Below are 22,692 nucleotides of genomic sequence, written 5' to 3' on the forward strand. Positions count from 1 at the left end.
CACACACACACACACACACACACACTTAATTTTTCTTAATTAATTACTCTGATCAATCAGAATAAAAAAATTTGTACATATGCCCAAACATTTTCCTTTCAAATACTTTACTTCTTTAGATGTAGAATGCTGTTGGTTCTTTGAGTGCTCAAATGTGGCTGCTTGTCCAGACACACCGAATAAACTAATTCTACTTTGGAAAGATTTGAGAAATTTCAAATCATGAGAAGAGTCAGTATTGGCGATTACTGACTGCTTACACAGCTGGATTTTCTGTTGATGAGAAAAAAGGGACTGTTGTGCTTTTCACTGTGTCTATACCTGGCCTTATCCACTGCAGCAGTGCTACTGAGATGATTATTTTTGATCAGCATGACTGGAAAAAAGCTTTGTGAATGATGGAAAAACGTTGACTATATTATTAGGAAGGATTTCTTTTCACCAGACATGTACAGGAATGGAAAAGCAATACATCTCCACAACACACACTGTATGAGCGCAACAAATTTCTCCATGAACCAGAACTGCAGTGTTGTATTACTAATACTAAAAGAAAATTGCAAAGTGAGGTATGAACAAACCAACTGGCATGATCTATCAACATACTTTCAAGAGATCGATGAATTGTTCTGAAAGTTTGGAGAAAAACTAAGAAATGAAGGGTCTACACCTTCTCTTCTGAGAGCACCATTTACTGCTCTTTCAGCGTTGAACAGAAACCCCACCTTTTTCCAAGACTCCACCTCACGACTTATACATTTTCCTACATGCCAGCTTAAAACCATTAGCAAACAGTATGGATTGTGAACTCAGACCCATGTTTTACTTTGTTGCTATGACTGACAGTAACGCTGCCCATTCTGTATTTGAAGGTGGTGAAAACATCAGTAAAACCCCTGTAAAAAAACAAACAAACAAAAAACAAAAAGAAAAACCCTGACCTATCTGTCAATGAATGATAAAACTGACGGGTGCACCACCATGCGGGCTATCATCCACACGGTGACAAGAGAACTGCTAGACAGAATAATCGAACAAGGTTTGAAAGATAACTGTCACGGATATGTGATCGATCACTCGAGACATCTCCAGCACCTGTTTGTTCAGTCCTGATGTGTACTATCTACACTGGCTAAAGCATTAAATTTGTGCAGCATCAAACATACTCCATCCCAGTAAAAAAAATTCAAGAAAAAAAAAGAATTCAAGTTCAAAACATATTTTTGGGCTATTTGCAGTATTTTGGTGTTTGGATATGCTGATTTTCATACAGTACACTGTTAAAGTGTATGGTATGAAATATGATATTGAACACAGACACACACATCCATATATACAGTACACACACATATATATATATAAATGGATTTTTGGGGGAGTTAGCACCATTTGATTTACACAACATGCCTACCATTTTAAAGGTGCAAATAGTGGAATAACTATTTTATTCTATCCACATTCACTGGATTTTGAGAAACAGAGCAATTTTTTTTCAAATTTGATAAATAAAAACTTTGTACAAAACTTTATGCAAAATAATTTCCGCTTAGAATGTAAACAAACCGGTGAAATAACAGTAACATTTTGAAAAATGCTATAATAATAATTCTTGAAAAATAATAAAAGATACATTCTTACTTAAAAGCATATTTAAATGTTCTTATCTACAATGATATATCTCAATGTCATGACAGGTAAGACAACGGACATAAGTCACCAAGATAACAAGGAAACACCATTTATTTACCATAAATTAAAATTAAGCAGTACTTGGCGGCTATATGCTTAAAATATAACTGAAGCTCATATTTGTAAGGAACACAGGAAAATTCTCTATCAGGAAGTCCTAAGATAGACACATAGTAGTCTGACATGTCAAAAATATCCTGTTTCATTTAGTTGAGCAAGTACTGATTTTCTTTCATGTTGGCTATAAACATGCTCACCAAATGTTGACACTCCTGTTTGACTCCTGTTTATTCAGAGTGATCACAAACCCTCAAAACCATATTTTATTTTACTTTGGTGTTAAGACACCAGTTTTCATCAATATAGTCAACAACACAATATACAAAATGGGGTATCTATTACAAGAATCAGCTGACCAACATGGCATCTAATTGTGCCAGAAGTAAACAGCTTGTTTCTTATCTAGTTATTATATGGTATGGCTGTGCAATACCTGAAAAACTAAAACTAACACATTAAACTGAATAAAAACTAAACTAAAACTAGTCAGTTCCTCAAAATAAAAATAAACCTACTTATGCACTTGTAAAACTAACTAAAACTAAACTGAAATAAACAAAACTGAAAGACGAAATAAAAAATTGAACGAATTAAAATTTCAAAACTATAATAACTCTTTATCCAAGGCTCAGTCTCATCCACAGATATAAAATTCCTCATGAGCATCATTACTCTTGTCCCGTCCTTGTTTGTAAATGTCCCTCATAAATGATGACTGTCATAGTTTTTTCTATCGTCACGTTGCTGTGTTTCTTCTACTGGAAAGCCACTCAGTACAATCAGATAAGTATCGTGTGGTCATGCTCTGTAATAAGTGTAAAAAATGTTAAAAATCTTTTTGAGCTAATCGCACTTGTATGTCTTATTTTCAGAAGAAGCAGATCTGGTGAAAGATAATATAACTCTGTTAATAAATGACAAAACAGTGGATGGAGCAAAGTGTAACCATCAATTAAGTTCTTCATTCTTATAAAATAATAGCAGATAAGGGAAAACATATCTTTATCACAAACTATTTTAAAATACAAATTCTGAGAAGTCCACAAATTGAAAAAATTTTTTTAATACCCAGAGGATCTTGTTGCTGCTTTGAGTGGACTCATCACCAAAGTTTCTTGCCATCATGCCAAGTTTCAAAGTTACGTGCATGTGCGTGCATGCACATGTGTGTATTATAACCAAAGTTAAACATAATTATATGATTGCGTCCTTAAAACTGAATTTCCAAAGCTTTAATCAGTTATTAATTTGGATTGACTTGTTGAATGACTTGTGTCTTATGCAGGCAGAGAGGAAAACCTCCTCCCTCCTGTCTGTGTGTGTGTCTGTATGTTTGCTAAATGTTTCTAAATCCTATGTCTGCATCTGTCATTAATTAGAGACAAACTATTTAGAATAATTCAACTATAACCGTAGATGACTAATTATTACCACATGTGGAACATGATTATTACAACTTATGGGCTGACAATAATATTAATTATGATTGATGACATGCCAAAACTAATAAAATTTTGACAGCTAATGAAAGTCCACCTCTGTTTCTCTTTGATGATGTGACTGCATTAAGAGTGTGCGGCCCTTGTCTCAGGCCTATGGAGAACAGACCCTCCTCGCCAGTCTTTTTGAAGGTAAAGAAATTCCAGGAAATGTCCCAGCCCTCACGGAATGGTGAGTGCACTGACCAAAGGACAGAGAAAAAACAACAGCACAGCTCACAGCAACCGCAACAAAAGGGAACTTTCTCAGATCCTGGGGCCAGTGAAAGCGAGGGAAGCAGTCTACCTCCAACTCTTCCTGAGGAAGACCCAGAAAGGATGAAGCATAGTAAGGTTACCCCACTCCTACCCTATAGCTATGCCTTAAGTGGCATGAAGTCTTTGGATATGCATTAAAATGCAATCCAAAATAAAATACTCTTTAGATATTCAAATCTTTATGTACACAAAAACCTGAGAAAAGAAGGACTAGGTGAGTCATTTGCCATTTGAAGTTATTAAGCTACTTCGTGGATGTTAGTGGCAGCAGCTTGTTCCCTCTGGTACAGCATATGCATAGATAACATGTATACAGTATATAGTCTGTGCTGTGACCATGTTACATATACGTAGATGTTGTTTGGGTACAGCCCCGATTCCAAAAAAGTTGGGACAAAGTACAAATTGTAAATAAAAACGGAATGCAATAATTTACAAATCTAAAAAACTGATATTGTATTCACAATAGAACATAGACAACATATCAAATGTCGAAAGTGAGACATTTTGAAATTTCATGCCAAATATTGGCTCATTTGAAATTTCATGACAGCAACACATCTCAAAAAAGTTGGGACAGGGGCAATAAGAGGCTGGAAAAGTTAAAGGTACAAAAAAGGAACAACTGGAGGACCAAATTGCAACTCATTAGGTCAATTGGCAATAGGTCATTAACATGACTGGGTATAAAAAGAGCATCTTGGAGTGGCAGCGGCTCTCAGAAGTAAAGATGGGAAGAGGATCACCAATCCCCCTAATTCTGCACCGACAAATAGTGGAGCAATATCAGAAAGGAGTTCAACAGTGTAAAATTGCAAAGAGTTTGAACATATCATCATCTACAGTGCATAATATCATCAAAAGATTCAGAGAATCTGGAAGAATCTCTGTGCGTAAGGGTCAAGGCCGGAAAACCATACTGGGTGCCCGTGATCTTCGGGCCCTTAGACGGCACTGCATCACATACAGGCATGCTTCTGTATTGGAAATCACAAAATGGGCTCAGGAATATTTCCAGAGAACATTATCTGTGAACACAATTCACCGTGCCATCCGCCATTGCCAGCTAAAACTCTATAGTTCAAAGAAGAAGCTGTATCTAAACATGATCCAGAAGCGCAGAAGTCTTCTCTGGGCCAAGGCTCATTTAAAATGGACTGTGGCAAAGTGGAAAACTGTTCTGTGGTCAGACTAATCAAAATTTGGAGTTCTTTATGGAAATCAGGGACGCCGTGTCATTCGGACTAAAGAGGAGAAGGACGACCCAAGTTGTTATCAGCGCTCAGTTCAGAAGCCTGCATCTCTGATGGTATGGGGTTGCATTAGTGCGTGCGGCATGGGCAGCTTACACATCTGGAAAGACACCATCAATGTTGAAAGGTATATCCAGGTTCTAGAGCAACATATGCTCCCATCCAGACGACGTCTCTTTCAGGGAAGACCTTGCATTTTCCAACATGACAATGCCAAACCACATACTGCATCAATCACAGCATCATGGCTGTGTAGAAGAAGGGTCCGGGTACTGAACTGGCCAGCCTGCAGTCCAGATCTTTCACCCATAGAAAACATTTGGCGCATCATAAAACGGAAGATACGACAAAAAAGACCTAAGACAGTTGAGCAACTAGAATCCTACATTAGACAAGAATGGGTTAACATTCCTATCCCTAAACTTGAGCAACTTGTCTCCTCAGTCCCCAGACGTTTACAGACTGTTGTAAAGAGAAAAGGACATGTCTCATAGTGGTAAACATGGCCTTGTCCCAACTTTGAGATGTGTTGTCTCATCTCATTATCTCTAGCCGCTTTATCCTTCTACAGGGTCGCAGGCAAGCTGGAGCCTATCCCAGCTGACTACGGGCGAAAGGCGGGGTACACCCTGGACAAGTCGCCAGGTCATCGCAGGGCTGACACATAGACACAGACAACCATTCACACTCACATTCACACCTATGGTCAATTTAGAGTCACCAGTTAACCTAACCTGCATGTCTTTGGACTGTGGTTGGACTGTGGGGGAAACCGGAGCACCCGGAGGAAACCCACGCGGACACGGGGAGAACATGCAAACTCCACACAGAAAGGCCCTCGCCGGCCCCGGGGCTCGAACCCAGGACCTTCTTGCTGTGAGGCGACAGCGCTAACCACTACACCACCGTGCCGCCCGAGATGTATTGTTGTCATGAAATTTAAAATCACCTAATTTTTCTCTTTAAATGAGACATTTTCTCAGTTTAAACATTTGATATGTCATCTATGTTCTATACTGAATAAAATATGGAATTTTGAAACTTCCACATCATTGCATTCCATTTTTATTTACAATTTGTACTTTGTCCCAACTTTTTTGGAATCGGGGTTGTACACTGTGTGGAGAGTGAGCAGTGTTTTTTTTACTCAGTGTCATAGTGCAGGAGCAGTTGCGTGGGTGACACCAACATTCAGAACTGCTATACAACACAAAATGCAACACACAAATACTTATTCACACTTATGGCCTCTGGCACACACTTTGCACTGGTCAAAGATAAACCCTGCGTTACTTTTATTGGAGATAAATGACTGTACGTTTTAGCTTTACTTATAGCTCACATAGTGGAAAAGTGTTTTTTTAATCTTTGTTGCTGTGCCACTGATCAGAAGCACAGAACACAACCTTCATTAGGTAGTTAGCCTATGGCTAGTAATAATAATGGAAGTGCCTGTTTTAACTAACAGGCTTTTATGCCATGTATATAATGTTCATTTGCTTTGTGCAATTTGGATGTTAATTAATAAGTATTCTCATGTACGTGAATCTGACCTTTTGCTGTTCTCTTTGCACCATTGAGCTAGGGAGGAAACAGAAAACTCCAAAGAAGTTCACTGGGGAGCAGCCCTCCATCTCTGGAACGTTTGGCTTGAAAGGTTGTACACATAGATACCCGTACATACTTGCATTCTCTCTCTCTCTATCTCTCATTATGTTTGTTTATGCTTCAAGTTGCCTAATAGTGTAGATAGGAGCATCTTTGCCATTTAATTATATTTTTTCTGCTCCTTGCACTATTCCTTGTAATTGACCTTCACTACACTAATAGCACCATCAGAGAAATACTTCACATCCTTTTTCTAATGTGCTTCCAAACATGGAGATCCACTTCTCTACATTCATAAAGAGACAGGGAAACTATTGCTGATCAAGGCACTGATAAATCTCCAGGATGTCATCTCCCTGTGCTTATACTCCTCACTTCTGCAGAGCACTGGAGTTCACTTATTTCACTGTAATTCACCAGGTACAGTATCAGTATCCACAGAGAATGGATCTGCAAGTAGTCCAAGTGCAGTCTGTTCATTTCTGAACTGCCCAACTATCATGGTCAGTGCCTTCTTCATGTCGTCAGACATACAGCTTCACGCACGCAGCACACAGCTACTGACTCCAGCTGTAATTCATACCAGAAAATGCCTCTTGGAAAAAAGATTCAGTTTCATTTCAAGTATACAGACAGTCTCAAACAAGTAACAAACTAGCCTGTTTTCCCCTGCAGTTTTAGACTGAGATCATTTAAGTGTTTGCTTAAGTCTGTCAAAATGCCCAGATCAGCAATCCAATCAGTGTTTTCCATGACTGAAATGTCCTTTCCTCTTGACTGTAAAAACATCTTGATTTTGTTTCGCAAAGCAGAGAATCTTTTCAAAACACTACCACGGCTTAGCCACCACACTTCCATATGATAGATAACATCCTTACACTGAAAAAAATGGCCTGTTAAATTAACACCAAAAAATCTTGTACATCGGTTGCACTTATTAAAATCATATCCACTAAGACCAGTTAAGTCATGTTCTGTTTGACTGAACATGACTTAATTGGTCTTAGTGGATATGATTTTCATAAGTGCAACCGATGTACAAGATTTTTTTGTGTTAATTTAACAGGCCATTTTTTTCAGTGTATAAACTGCACTGATATCCTCAAGAAAAGACTGAAATTCTCTGTGATTTAAGGATCTTGTACAAATAAAGTGAACAGCAGATACCAGAAAGTCCATTATCAAGTTCAAGTCAGCTTTATTGTCAGTTTCTTCATATGCACAGGTCATACAAGGAAATTGAAATTACGTTTCTCTCTATCCCATGTAAAGACATAGACAAACATAGGACTGACATTAACAAGACAAACATTAAAGCGCAAGACAGGACCAATAACAGTGTAACAAGCAATAAGTAATAATAAAGTAATGATTAAAAAAAAAGAGGGGGGGGAATTGAAACATTTAACATTTAGAAAAAATAATCTAGGCTAAAGACAGAAAGATAAGAACAAGACTAGTATACAAGACACACAGTACAGTACAGCACAGTCCAGGGCAGTCCTTAATTATAAATGTTTTTTGCACAGTTCTTCCTGGTAAATTATGCGATGGTCATGTTTTAATTGTGCCACATGATCCACTCCTAAATGCGTCTTTCATTTCATGAAATTGTTACTGTGGCCCATGGGCTGTCTGTTGTGCATCCCTACAATAAAAGGTTCATCTTCATATCTGACTCTCCGCTATATAAGAGAGTTTCAAATTATCGTCTTGAGTCTATTTTAAATATTTTGACTGTTTTTCTGTTAATTCATTCTTTTATCAGTGTGTCCTTGCTCTGTCTTTTAGCATTATGTTGCCTTATTTTGTGGTATGTCTTGTGTTGTGTTGTGTTCTGTTGTGTTACTGTGTATTCTTTGTGTGCTTATGTGCGCAGGGATGAATAAACTGGATGAAAAGCTGAAGGTAGGCAGGACAAAGCGATCAGAGGGGACACCATTCATTGAGGAGTCCCAGAAGAAGCAACCAACCCTGGTTCCAGCCAAAAGGGAACTGCCCTGCCGTAGTCAAGGTAAGCAAATGTCTCCTTCTGTCTCTCTGGCTCTTGTTCTCCCACACTATCTCCTGGACATTGGATTCAGTTCTCAATCTCCTGGACATTGGATTCAGTACTCAGACATGTTTTGTCCTCTTTAGCACCACCTCTTGATTCTGAGGTGCAGGATGCCCTTTTGGAGCACAGTGAGGTGTCCTGCTCCACTTGCTCCATTGTCACCTACAAGACTTGTCCTGGCTTCAAAAAGAAGATCTGTCAAAAGGTCAGAGGTTCAGCTAATTGCCAGTTTGAACTACTAAACTGGAGTTCTCTTGGTAATATTAGAGTCTGACTGCTAATTCAGAGAAAGGGCTTCATTGGTTTATGTGACACAATAATCAGTATTGGATGTTGTTGGTGTCAGTGGCTCTTTTTAAAAATAAGTTTAGTAGCAAGCAAAAGGCAGAAGGAACTTAGGAATTGTTAAAGACTTTGGTGCCACAAATGCATGGCACATGGCACATTTGATCTCCACAAGTTTTTTTTTTAATCTATGATACATGCACTTTCAGAGATTTAAGTGATTTTACATGTGATTTTACATAGTATTATTGCTTGATTTTTACATACCTTTATTGCTGATCTACTGTCTAAATGTTTTTGCTGAAACATTTTTATTTTTAGCTGAAAACCATTTGGCAAATGTCTCTATAACTCCCACTCTAATTGACATTTGTTCTGTATTGATTGCCATCCTAAACTAATACAAATAATTGACAGTTTCAATAAGTTCTCTGCATGAGATGTTTGCTTCTTTTTCTTATTAAGTCAAACAGGTACTCTATATTAACTCATATGCAACTTTAATCTGTGCAATCACCAGTATGCACAAGACCTGTGTACAGGTATGTTGACATGCATTCTAATAATCTGTGAATAATCTCATATTAATCTCATAGTCTCATAGCTCATTTGGAATCAAAATCCTTTAATTTATTTGAAAGACGTGGATAATCTGTTTGATAATCTATACAAAAAAAGAAGACCCCCCGCCCACCACCACCACCATCATATATTTGCATATGCATGCAAACTAATATTACTTCTGTGAGAAAACTAAGGTCATGCTGCAGGTTTTAGAGAACATAAAAGTACTAGCAAGATTAGGTGGCAGGCAGTTTGGGATTCCAACTAACATTGCCGAATATGTTGTGCAGAGTATCTGCAAGTTTGTGAAAATTGGATTTAAAACTTTTTAATGCTACTCAGAAGAAAAATTGAGCCCACTTTCACAATAACAAAATGGCAAAAAGCACACAACTTGGCAAAAAGTCTGTCAACAAAAGTTGGCAGACTACTGTAGGTATGCAATGCCTCTAAACAATCATTTCAAATGTTTTAATATTTGTATGGTTTGGCACAAACAAAATTATGGTAATAATTGTAATGTCTGTAAACTGAACATGAGGTTTCTCCTCGCACTCATGCTTATGGGAGACTGACAGCATCTTTTGCAAGTCCAGCTGCTCTGAACATTCCAGAGGAACGAATGAGAATGACTTATTAAATGTATAACATATTGGGCTGGGTGATAGAGCTGAAATCACTATCAAGATCATCATAATGATTTTTCTTCCCAGTATTGATATACACTCACTGTCCACATTAATAGGAATACTTGTACACTTGCTAATTTTTTGCAGTAATCTAATCAGCCAATCATGTGGTAGCAGCACAATGCATAAAAGCATGCAGATACAGGTCAAGAACTCCATGTAATGTTCACATCAAACAACAGAATTCAGAAAAAGTGTGATCTCTGTGACTAACTGTGGCAAGGATGTTGCTACCAGATGGACTGGTTCAAGTATTTCAGAAACTGCTGATGTCATGGGAATTTCACACACAACAGACTCACACAACACACAACAGGGAAATATTCTTCAGTTACATTGTGTTCACTATAATTTCCAGGGGTGCCATTAATAGTGACACATGCGTCTTTGTTGAAAAAAAAAATCTTTCTTGATGAGGGATTTGTTTTTCTCTGAATAAATTTATTTCAATTAAAGGTTGGATTTTTATCATTTTTCAGTGTGGGATGAAACTACTTCACCAAAAGGTGGATTTTTTCTAACCCTTTTTAATAATCTTTATAAGGGGTGCCAATAATCGTGGAGGGCACAAAATCTTTTGTACTGTAAATGCTAATGTGTCCTGATGTGTCTCCAACAGGAATGCAACAGGAAAATACATCGTCACTGCAAGACACAGTGGTTGATTTGGTGACTTTGCACCAACGCTCATCTTGTCCTGTGCTCTTTTGCAAGTTGCAAATGACTTTGTCCTGCCGATTTCAGCAGGACAGTTGGAATAGCCCACATATATCATTCAGGTCGACTTGATTTCTGCAGCGCTTTTAACAATGGGCATTGTCACAAAGCAGCTTTACAGAAGTACATAAATTTTAAACATATGAATTTGCAGGTTTGTCCTTAATGAGCAAGCCTGAAGTGACAGTGGCAAGGAAAAACTCCCTGAGATGACAGGAAGAAACCTTGAGAGGAACGGTAACCAAAGAACCAAAAGGGAGCCCATCCTCATTTGGGTGATAATGGATAGCATGATTATACAACCCTGATTCCAAAAAAGTTGGGACAAAGTACAAATTGTAAATAAAAACGGAATGCAATGATGTGGAAGTTTCAAAATTCCATATTTTATTCAGAATAGAACATAGATGACATATCAAATGTTTAAACTGAGAAAATGTATCATTTAAAGAGAAAAATTAGGTGATTTTAAATTTCATAACAACAACACATCTCAAAAAAGTTGGGACAAGGCCATGTTTGCCACTGTGAGACATCCCCTTTTCTCTTTACAACAGTCTGTAAACGTCTGGGGACTGAGGAGACAAGTTGCTCAAGTTTAGGGATAGGAATGTTAACCCATTCTTGTCTAATGTAGGATTCTAGTTGCTCAACTGTCTTAGGTCTTTTTTTGGCGTATCTTCCGTTTTATGATGCGCCAAATGTTTTCTATGGATGAAAGATCTGGACTGCAGGCTGGCCAGTTCAGTACCCGGACCCTTCTTCTACGCAGCCATGATGCTGTAATTGATGCAGTATGTGGTTTGGCATTGTCATGTTGGAAAATACAAGGTCTTCCCTGAAAGAGACATTGTCTGGATGGGAGCATATGTTGCTCTAGAACCTGGATATACCTTTCAGCATTGATGGTGTCTTTCCAGATGTGTAAGCTGCCCATGCCACACGCACTAATGCAACCCCATACCATCAGAGATGCAGGCTTCTGAACTGAGCGCTGATAACAACTTGGGTCGTCCTTCTCCTCTTTAGTCTGAATGACACGGCGTCCCTGATTTCCATAAAGAACTTCAAATTTTGATTCGTCTGACCACAGAACAGTTTTCCATTTTGCCACAGTCCATTTTAAATGAGCCTTGGCCCAGAGAAGACGTCTGCACTTCTGGATCATGTTTAGATACGGCTTCTTCTTTGAACTATAGAGTTTTAGCTGGCAACGGCGGACGGCACGGTGAATTGTGTTCACAGATAATGTTCTCTGGAAATATTCCTGAGCCCATTTTGTGATTTCCAATACAGAAGCATGCCTGTATGTGATGCAGTGCTGTCTAAGGGCCCGAAGATCACGGGCACCCAGTATGGTTTTCCGGCCTTGACCCTTACGCACAGAGATTCTTCCAGATTCTCTGAATCTTTTGATGATATTATGCACTGTAGATGATGATATGTTCAAACTCTTTGCAATTTTACACTGTCGAACTCCTTTCTGATATTGCTCCACTATTTGTCAGCGCAGAATTAGGGGGATTGGTGATCCTCTTCCCATCTTTACTTCTGAGAGCCGCTGCCACTCCAAGATGCTCTTTTTATACCCAGACATGTTAATGACCTATTGCCAATTGACCTAATGAGTTGCAATTTGGTCCTCCAGCTGTTCCTTTTTTGTACCTTTAACTTTTCCAGCCTCTTATTGCCCCTGTCCCAACTTTTTTGAGATGTGTTGCTGTCATGAAATTTCAAATGAGCCAATATTTGGCATGAAATTTCAAAATGTCTCACTTTCGACATTTGATATGTTGTCTATATTCTATTGTGAATACAATATCAGTTTTTGAGATTTGTAAATTATTGCATTCCGTTTTTATTTACAATTTGTACTTTGTCCCAACTTTTTTGGAATCGGGTTTGTAAATAACTCGCTTCCATACCTGTACACAATATAATCAAATAGTGCAATTGGATAATCAGGAAATTCATTATAGTCTTGACAGGAAGACTATTTTGTTGAAGTTATCACCTGTTTGCTGATGGAGACTTGAGTGCAAAACTCTTCATGGCAACTGTAGTCCTAAGCCATTATAGCAAAACACCTTGCGTGCTGGGGGCGGCACGGTGGTGTAGTGGTTAGTGCTGTCGCCTCACAGCAAGAAGATCTGGGTTCGAGCCCCGTGGCCAACGAGGGCCTTTCTGTGCGGAGTTTTCATGTTCTCCCTGTGTCCGCATGGGTTTCCTTCAGGTGCTCCGGTTTCCTCCACAGTCCAAAGACATGCAGGTTAGGTTAACTGGTGACTCTAAAATTGACCGTAGGTGTGAATGTGAGTGTGAATGGTTGTCTGTGTCTATGTGTCAGCCCTGTGATGACCTGGCGACTTGTCCAGGGTGTACCCCGTCTTTCGCCCGTAGTCAGCTGGGATAGGCTCCAGCTTGACTGCGACCCTGTAGAACAGGATAAAGCGGCTAGAGATAATGAGATGAGATGAGACCTTGTGTGCTGAGTGCAAGCAGGGACTCTGGCAAAACTAACTGACAGCATAATTAAAAGGGAGAGCCAGAAGGTGACATAGACATGAGGGTGCCCTGGGACGTACAGTAAAGCAGCCAGCCACTCCACTGTCAACATACCTGAGTGAATGGGGGATGACAGCATCCAAACATCCCATTTTATCAAAACACTCTACGCCCGAGAACCCTTCAGATCTGCTCCTTTTCCTAAGAAAAGACTATTAACTAAATTTTTGATGAAACAAATATGTTTTCATCCTGGACTTAAACACTGAAATTGTGCCCCAAACACCAATTGGAAGGCTGTTCCAAAACTGTGCGGCTTTGTAAGACAAGGCTCTGACCCCTGCTGAAGCCTTCCCTATTTGAAGTAGGGTACCAACAAATAGCCTGCACCTTTTGATTTAAGTAGGCATGGCGGGTCATAAAAGACCAGGGATCCATTGTAGTGTGGATAAGATAGGAGTGATGTGGTCGTATCTTCTGGTTCTAGTAAGGACTCTCCCTGCTGCATTCTGGACTAACTGGAGCTTGTTTATGCAACGACTAAAACATTCAGAAATTAAGACATTACAATAATCCAACCTAGAGGTCACAAAAGCATGAGCTAGTTTTTCTGCATCATGTAGTGACATTATATTTCTCACCTAAGCAATATTTCTGAGATGAAAGAAGGCTATCTTAGTCATATTATCTACATGAGCTTCAAATGAAAGACTAAAGTCAATAATCACACCAAGGTCTTATACTGCATCACATGATGAAACAGAAAGGCCATCCAGAGTTACTATGTAATCAGAAAGCTTACTCCTGTAGTCCAAGTACTTCTGTCATGTCAGAATTAAGTAGAAGGAAGTTAAGTGTCTAATTTAGTGTCTAATATATTATTAAGCTGGTGTCTCTCAACTGGCTTTGCTGAAACATGCAACTGTGTGTCATCATGTTTACGATTAATATTATCCAGAGGTAGCATATATTTAAAAAAAAAACAGTATGTGTACACCAAACTTTACTTTAGTATGTGTATAGAAGTCATCATTTACATCAACAAACTGATCATGATCAGTATACTAAGGTCTGAGCCAGGAGAGGTAAACCATTCATTCATTCATTCATTCATTCATTCGTTCATTCAGGTATGTTCCCTTAACCCCAATAAATAACATTTTCTAGTTTATCAAGGAGAATAGTTTGGTCAATGGTGTCAAAAGCTGCACTAAGGTTAAGCAACAAAAGCAAGGAGACACAACCCTGATCAGAGGCCAGTAGTAGCTCATTTATTACTTTAACTAGTGCTGTCTCTGTGTCATGATGAGACCTAAATCCTGACTGATACATTTCATGAATGTTATTCCTATGTAGGTATGAGCATAACTGTTGTACTACAGCATTTACTAGGGTCTTGGAGATAAAGGGGAGGTTTGATACTGATTTTAAATTTATAATCTGAATTTATTTGCCTGATATATTAAATTTTTTCCATTAAAAAAAATTATTGCTACTACATATTGATGCTGTGCATGCTTCTGTGGTGGTCTTAGTCCTAGTTAATTTTGCTACGTAACTAAATAATCTAGGATAATTTTTTTTATCTTCTGTTTGAGTGGAGAGAAATGCTGATCTAGCAGCGTGAAACGCTTTTCTGTAGTTCAGGAGGCGCTCCTTTCATGCTATTTGGAATGCTACCAATTTAGTTTGAAGCTATTTATGTTGTAATTTTCAAATGGTCTTTTTTAAGGTGTGTGTGATCTTAATACCAATGTGCTAGTTTTTTCTCTCTAATTCTATTTTCTTTTAAGTGGAGCTACATTCTCTAAAGTATCGCGGAATGTTGATTTTAGGCATTCAGTTGCTTAATCATGCTCTGTAGGGTCTGATGGTGATCCAGTGAAAGCTGATAACTCTGGAAGATTATCTCATCTCATTATCTCTAGCCGCTTTATCCTGTTCTACAGGGTCGCAGGCAAGCTGGAGCCTATCCCATCTGACTACGGGCGAAAGGCGGGGTACACTCTGGACAAGTCGCCAGGTCATCACAGGGCTATTATTATTATTATTACTACTATAATTACTAAGGTATGTTTTAAATTAGATGAGATAATGGTCTGAGCTAGCTTCAGATTGTGATAAATGTGACTATATTTTTTACATTTAACCTGAATGTTAGTATTAGATCAAGAGTGTGACCACCATTATGAGTAGGTCCTCTGACCTTCTGATTAACCCGAACTGAATCTAGAGTGGACGTGAACACTGTTCTCAGCGTGTCTTTGTAACGTGGCTGTAACAAACCAGACGCTCGTGTATTATGATTATGAATGATTATGATTTTAATGAGCACAATGGAAAAAGACAATGTACAACCCCGATTCCAAAAAAGTTGGGACAAAGTACAAATTGTAAATAAAAACGGAATGCAATAATGTACAAATCTAAAAAACTGATATTGTATTCACAATAGAACATAGACAACATATCAAATGTCGAAAGTGAGACATTTTGAAATTTCATGCCAAATATTGGCTCATTTGAAATTTTATGACAGCAACACATCTCAAAAAAGTTGGGACAGGGGCAATAAGAGGCTGGAAAAGTTAAAGGTACAAAAAGTTAAAGGAACAGCTGGAGGACCAAATTGCAACTCATTAGGTCAATTGGCAATAGGTCATTAACATGACTGGGTATAAAAAGAGCATCTTGGAGTGGCAGCGGCTCTCAGAAGTAAAGATGGGAAGATCACCAATCCCCCTAATTCTGCGCCGACAAATAGTGGAGCAATATCAGAAAGGAGTTCGACAGTGTAAAATTGCAAAGAGTTTGAACATATCATCATCTACAGTGCATAATATCATCAAAAGATTCAGAGAATCTGGAAGAATCTCTGTGCGTAAGGGTCAAGGCTGGAAAACCATACTGGGTGCCTGTGATCTTCAGGCCCTTAGACGGCACTGCATCACATACAGGCATGCTTCTGTATTGGAAATCACAAAATGGGCTCAGGAATATTTCCAGAGAACATTATCTGTGAACACAATTCACCATGCCATCCGCCGTCGGCAGCTAAAACTCTATAGTTCAAAGAAGAAGCCGTATCTAAACATGATCCAGAAGCGCAGACGTCTTCTCTGGGCCAAGGCTCATTTAAAATGGACTGTGGCAAAGTGGAAAACTGTTCTGTGGTCAAACGAATCAAAATGTGAAGTTCTTTATGGAAATCAGGGACGCCGTGTCATTCGGACTAAAGAGGAGAAGGACGACCCGAGTTGTTATCAGCGCTCAGTTCAGAAGCCTGCATCTCTGATGGTATGGGGTTGCATTAGTGCGTGTGGCATGGGCAGCTTACACATCTGGAAAGACACCATCAATGCTGAAAGGTATATCCAGGTTCTAGAGCAACATATGCTCCCATCCAGACGACGTCTCTTTCAGGGAAGACCTTGCATTTTCCAACATGACAATGCCAAACCACATACTGCATCAATTACAGCATCATGGCTGTGTAGAAGAAGGGTCCGGGTACTGAACTGGCCAGCCTGCAGTCCAGATCTTTCACCCATGGAAAACATTTGGCGCATCATAAAATGGAAGATACGACAAAAAAGACCAAAGATAGTTGAGCAACTAGAATCCTACATTAGACAAGAATGGGTTAACATTCCTATCCCTAAACTTGAGCAACTTGTCTCCTCAGTCCCCAGACGTTTACAGACTGTTGTAAAGAGAAAAGGGGATGTCTCACAGTGGTAAACATGGCCTTGTCCCAACTTTTTTGAGATGTGTTGTTATGAAATTTAAAATCACCTAATTTTTATCTTTAAATGATACATTTTCTCAGTTTAAACATTTGATATGCCATCTATGTTCTATTCTGAATAAAATATGGAATTTTGAAACTTTCACATCATTGCATTCCGTTTTAATTTACAATTTGTACTTTGTCCCAACTTTTTTGGAATCGGGGTTGTACAAAAGCCAGGCCAGGTCAATACCGAGAGATCCAAAACAGTAACGAGGGCTAGACAAATCGTGGTCAGGAATTGGGCAATAGTTCAAGAATCGGGAATCAGAAAAACACAGGCAATCTAAACACAAGGGCGAGGCAAATCGTAATCAGAAAACAGGCAAGGATCGAGAAACCGGGAAGCAGGAGAAACGAGCAAACAAACAAACACAAGGGCTAGGCGAAACGGGGAAAAAACGGAAGGCAAAAAGGGTCACACACAGGAATACAATCAGAATGATAACGCTCAGTAGGCTCACGAAATGTAGACATAATACTGTGCAATGAACAAAAGAAACAAAGGGGTATAAATACAAACAGAAACGCAAAGGTACAGGTGATGGTGATTAGAACTCGGGAGTGCACGTGGTAGTGACTGGTGTGCGAGGGGGATTGTGGGAAGTGGAGTTCTGAGTGTTGGGTGAGTCCGGAAGTGTGACAGTGTTCCACATTATCAAAGTGAATATTAAAGGCTCCCCAGTCAATGCTTTGTCTAAAGAAACAAGGTTTGAGATGAGATCTGCAAATTCAGAAAGAAATTCAGAGTATGGTCTCAGGGGCCTGTAAATAATAATTAGCGGTATCAACTGGGTAGACTTATTTTTGTTTGTGGCTACATATGTTAGTATAAAGAACTGCAAACGCACTGAATTTATATCCAGGTTTTTGTGTGATGCTGACATTATCATTATAAATAATGGTGACGCCTCCTCTGCTAGTTAGACAAGGCTGGTGTATATAACTTTATCCAGGAGGAATAGCTTCATTTAATGCTACATACTCATTTGGTTAGATCCACGTTTCTGTTAAACATAGTACATTAGACTCCAAATCAGTAATAATTTCATTAACAATAAGCACTTTAGATGTAAGAGATTTAATATTTAACAGTCCTAGCTTTAGATCAAAGATGCAGGCTGTATATTCAGTATGATTTAATTTTGTTAATTAGGTTACAAGAACAAACTTTAAGTATTTCTACATTGCTTGTATAGCTCAGGGAACAGACATAGTTCCAATATAGTGAAACATGAGTGATGACTCAGGTGCACCTAGCAAACAGTCGGTTTAGCCTGCTTGTCTGCTCCCTGGCCTTCGCTCTGGACTGTCACCCATTAACTTGGCCTGTTTCGATGCCACAAATGAGAGCAATGTCTTCTCGAACAGGATGGATACTGTCCCGCCCTAATAGGCCAGCCTTGCCCTCAAAACTACTCCAGTGGTCTATGAGGCCCACATTGTTTTCAGAGCACCATTTGGACATCCAACAGTTCAGTGATCATAACTTGCTGTCAGGGCCAAAGCATATTACTGCATTGGACATCACCACCTCTAATTTACACACCTCTACAAAATTACTCTTAGTTACCTCTGACTATCAAAGGTGTATACCGTTAGCTCCTATGAATCTTTGAACACCTATGCTTTCCTAAGACCCTAAGATTACCTGCTATGTCCAACACCCTGGCATCTAGTATACACCTAACTAAAGCTGCTGGTACCCGTGAAGCAGAGAGGAGTGGTGCTCCTGTGGGTGAGCCTTAGCATTAGCTTTGGCTTTGTGATTATGCCACCGAGTCTTCACCTATTTATCCTGCTGTGAGGGCACTAATGCCAGAGTTGGGGGATTGCTAACTTTGCCTAAGACCTCCAGACTTTCCCTTACAGAAACTACATTGCTCTCACTCTCAGGCTACATCCACACGACAACGGCAACGAGATGTTATTTAAAAAAATATCGCATCCAAATGGGCAACGATCAGTAAAATATCAGGTCCATATGGCAATGCAACGCTTGCTGAAAATGATGCAATACACATGCCACACCTCTAGGGGCGCTGTAAGACGGTCCCTTTGGAGACACCAGAACAATAGAAGAAGTAAGGACGCATGCGCATAAACTATTATGCGCGAGACTTCATATTAGCCACAAAGTCAGGAAAATCTGTTCGTAAAATTACGTTATAATGACCAAATACAATGAAAAGTATTTTTCCAGTCTCACCTGTGAAAGGTAATCCCATGTGATCTCGTTTGGACGGTAAACCTGTTGGTACAGTTAAACGCAGCACACGAATGAGGCATCTTTATTCTCCGCTTTGACCTATCCAATATGGCGGCGAGGATGACACATGATTCTACGCGGAAGGCGGCGTCTTTAATGGTCCGGAATAAATTGAATGCTACACGTTGATGGATTAATTTGTTGTTCTACGCCCTTTTTGAGGAATGTATTGTAGGACTTAAACCAACATCTGAAGAGGTGAGATCGCTCCTTTTTTTCCCTATTTTTGCTGGCGGGATTGACTCTGCCCTAAGGGCTATTTTCTCTCTCTCTCTCTCTCTCTCTCTCTCTCTCTCTCGCTCTCTCTCACTTTGCACCATTACACAATAAATATTCACAGTGAAAATATTTTGTAAGCGCCAAAACGCTATAAGCGCTATAACTTGGTTTTCATGAACCAAGTTATAGGATTTGTTGACAACTCGCATCGAGTTCGTTACACTTCTACCCGGCGTGAAGCACTGACAGTCATGTGGTTGTGACGTCATCGTAAACAAATCCGTTCTACTCATCCAGACAACTTCGCAACGGCAACGTTGCCAGATCTTTCCACTCTGGAACCCGTTCTCAAAAGATTGCGTTTTGGGGCACCCAAAACGCCGGTGCCGTGTGGACGCCAGGCCTAAACGATAAACAATTGTATCTGATTCACCTGAATCTGTTGCTGTGTGGACAGGGCCTCACTAACCCTCTCTAGAGTCAGATGTGCACCTCTAATGCTGCAACCTTCTCCATCAAAGAACTAATATACCATCCATCCATCCATTATCTGTAGCCGCTTATCCTGTACAGGGTTGCAGGCAAGCTGGAGCCTATCCCAGCTGACTATGGGCGAGAGGCGGGGTACACCCTGGACAAATCTCCAGGTCTTTGCAGGGCTAACACATGGAGACGAGCAACCATTCACACTCACACCTACAGTCAATTTAAAGCCATCAATTGAGCTAATATACATTTATTACAAATAAACCTACTGCTAACAGTGGAGGAAGAATGAGTAAACATCCTGTGCTTGACACACTGAACAAGCTGGTTGTTTGCTACAATTATTAATGTCAGGGTGCAAGCACTTACTGGATGCAGATGCAGGGGCGAGCAGGTGCATCACAAACTGGAACCCAAATCCAAGTTGTAATCCAGGTAGTGTAGTCAGGAGCAGGCTAAGGTCAGTCAATGTGCAAACAATGTAACAGAGACTAGATGAAATCAAGGTCAGGAATAAACAGATCAATAAGGTCAGAGTCACAGGAAAATGTAAACGAGAGAATAAGGCTTGGTAAAGTCAGGTCGGAACACTAAGTGATAATTCGCATCATCCGTTTGTTTGTCTGAGTCTTATAAAGGAGAGTAGGTGATTAAGAAACAGGAAACAGGTGAGTCTAGTATTCTATGGAGGAGGGGTGCTGTGGCGCTTTGGTGTTGTAGTCCACCGTGGCCATGTTTGGAGGCCGCTTTGATCCTGTGCTTTCAGCGCTATTACTGACAGACCCCCTCGGAGGCATTCACTCCGGGAGCGACTTCCTTCCTAGGGCGCCCTCTCTTTCTGGGAGCTGGCTTGTCAGGGTAATGGCTGTGGAATTCCTGGGTTAAAAGAGGGTCCAAGATGTCCTTGGCTGGCACCCAACTTTGCTCCTCCGGGCCGTACCCCTCCCAGTCCACCAGATATTCTAGTCCACCTTGTCTGTGATGGGAATTGAGGATTTACCAGACTTAGTAGATGGGTTCGTCTTCTAAGTTTTGAGGTAGTGGAGGTTTGCTGGCGGGTGAGCTGGTGGCTAATGGGCCTTGGACTGCTGGTTTGAGGCATGATACACGGAACGTTGGTGCCATGTGGCAACGTGGCAGAAGTTCCAACTTGTAAGAGTTGTAACATTTATTCTGTTCTGTATCTTGAATGGGCCTATGTCGTGGGCTTGAAGCTTGTGGCATATGCTGGTCTGGGGCAGGTACCTGGTGGATACCCATATGCAGTTGCCAGGAGAATATACTGATGTTTCTCCCTTATGCCTGTCTACATAACACTTGTATCTCCTGGCTACTTCTTCCAGGCATTGGTGAACTCCCTCCCAAACCTGCTCACTCCTCCTGAACCGTGAATAAATGGCTGAGATTTGGGTCGGGGAATCATCCCACAGGAACAGTGGAGGCTGATATCCAAGAACACCCTGGAATGGTGTGAGCTGGGTGGCTGAGTGTTTGATGGAGTTCTGGGTGTATTCTGCCCAGGGGAGAAACTGGAACCAGTCCTGTGGATTCTCCATACAAAATACTTATAGAAAACACCCGATCTCCTGGTTAGCCATACTTGTCCATTTGACTGCAGATGATATCCTGAGGTTAGACTTACCAAAACCCCCAGTTTGTTCATGAAATTGGCCCAGACCCATGACATGAACTGAGGACCTCTGTCACTAAGTAAATCCTTTGGCATACCATAGTACCTGAAGACGTAGGAAAAGAGGAGTTTGGCGGTTTCAAGTGCTGTGGGAAGCCCAGGCATGGAAATGAGTTTCAGTGCCCTGGAGAATCGATCGATGACCACCATAATTACGGTGTTGTTCTGTGATTTCGGGAGATCTGTGGAAAGTCTATAGCCAAGTGTGACCAGGGTCATTGCGGTATGGGTGGGGGGATGGGGGCCTCTGGGTACCTTAGCTTGAGCACAAGCTGAGCATGAGGAAACAAATCAATTGACCTCCGTTAGCATGTTGTTCCACCAATACTTGTTTCGGAGGAGTTGGTAGTTCTCTGACTGCTTGGATGTCTGGTTGCAGGAGATGAACTGCCCTTGGAAACATGGTGATATATGCATACAGTCAGGATGACAGGAGTCTGGCAGATTGTGTGGCTGGGCCTGGGCTATGGCTTTGTCAATTTCCCAGGTAATTGAATTAATGAAGAGGTCGGGAGGTAAAATGGGAGTGGGTTCACTGCTGGAGCTGATTGTGGTGTGTAGTCTGGAGAAGGTGTTGGCCTTGGTGTTCTTGGAACCTGGACGATAAGAAATGGTGAAGCAGAACTGGGTGATAAACAGGGCCCATCGTGCTTGCTGGGGATTCAGTCGTTTGGCTGTTTTGAGGTATTCCAAATTTTTATGGTCTGTGAAGATGATAAACGGATGGGTGGCACCCTCTAACCAATGTCTCCATTCTTCTAGGGCAAGCTTAATAGCGAGGAGCTCTCGGTTGCCAATGTCATAGTTTTCCTTGGTCAGAGAGAGTTTTTTTTAGAAAAGCACATGATAGGGTGCGATTGAGGCTTTTACCCTAGACGTTGTGACAGAACCCCTCCCACCCCTATTTCAGATGCATCTACTTTCACTATGATGGATTTGCTGGGATCGGGGTGTCTGAGGATGGGTGTTGAAGTAAATGCAGCCTTGAGATGTTCAAAAGCATCCCCTGTGATGGGGTTCCACAAGAGGCATTTAGTTCCCTTTTTCAGTAGTGA

At 40.4% G+C, this 22,692-nt stretch overlaps 1 protein-coding gene across 2 annotated transcripts in view; it reads left to right on the forward strand.

Moving 5' to 3' along the window:
• The window catches only part of znf512b (zinc finger protein 512B), a 166,346-nt gene that overhangs the window by 105,087 nt on the left and 38,567 nt on the right, over nucleotides 1-22,692 (forward strand). The window contains exons 5-8 of one of the 2 annotated variants that reach the window (XM_060937895.1): nucleotides 3,320-3,576; nucleotides 6,345-6,416; nucleotides 8,247-8,381; nucleotides 8,507-8,628. In XM_060937895.1, coding sequence (XP_060793878.1) covers nucleotides 3,320-3,576; nucleotides 6,345-6,416; nucleotides 8,247-8,381; nucleotides 8,507-8,628 — 586 coding nt within the window. The remainder of the gene's footprint in view (nucleotides 1-3,319; nucleotides 3,577-6,344; nucleotides 6,417-8,246; nucleotides 8,382-8,506; nucleotides 8,629-22,692) is intronic. The other variant, XM_060937896.1, reaches the window with a different exon arrangement.

This window comes from Neoarius graeffei, chromosome 13 (genome assembly GCF_027579695.1).
Source record: "Neoarius graeffei isolate fNeoGra1 chromosome 13, fNeoGra1.pri, whole genome shotgun sequence".
Taxonomy (NCBI): domain Eukaryota; kingdom Metazoa; phylum Chordata; class Actinopteri; order Siluriformes; family Ariidae; genus Neoarius; species Neoarius graeffei.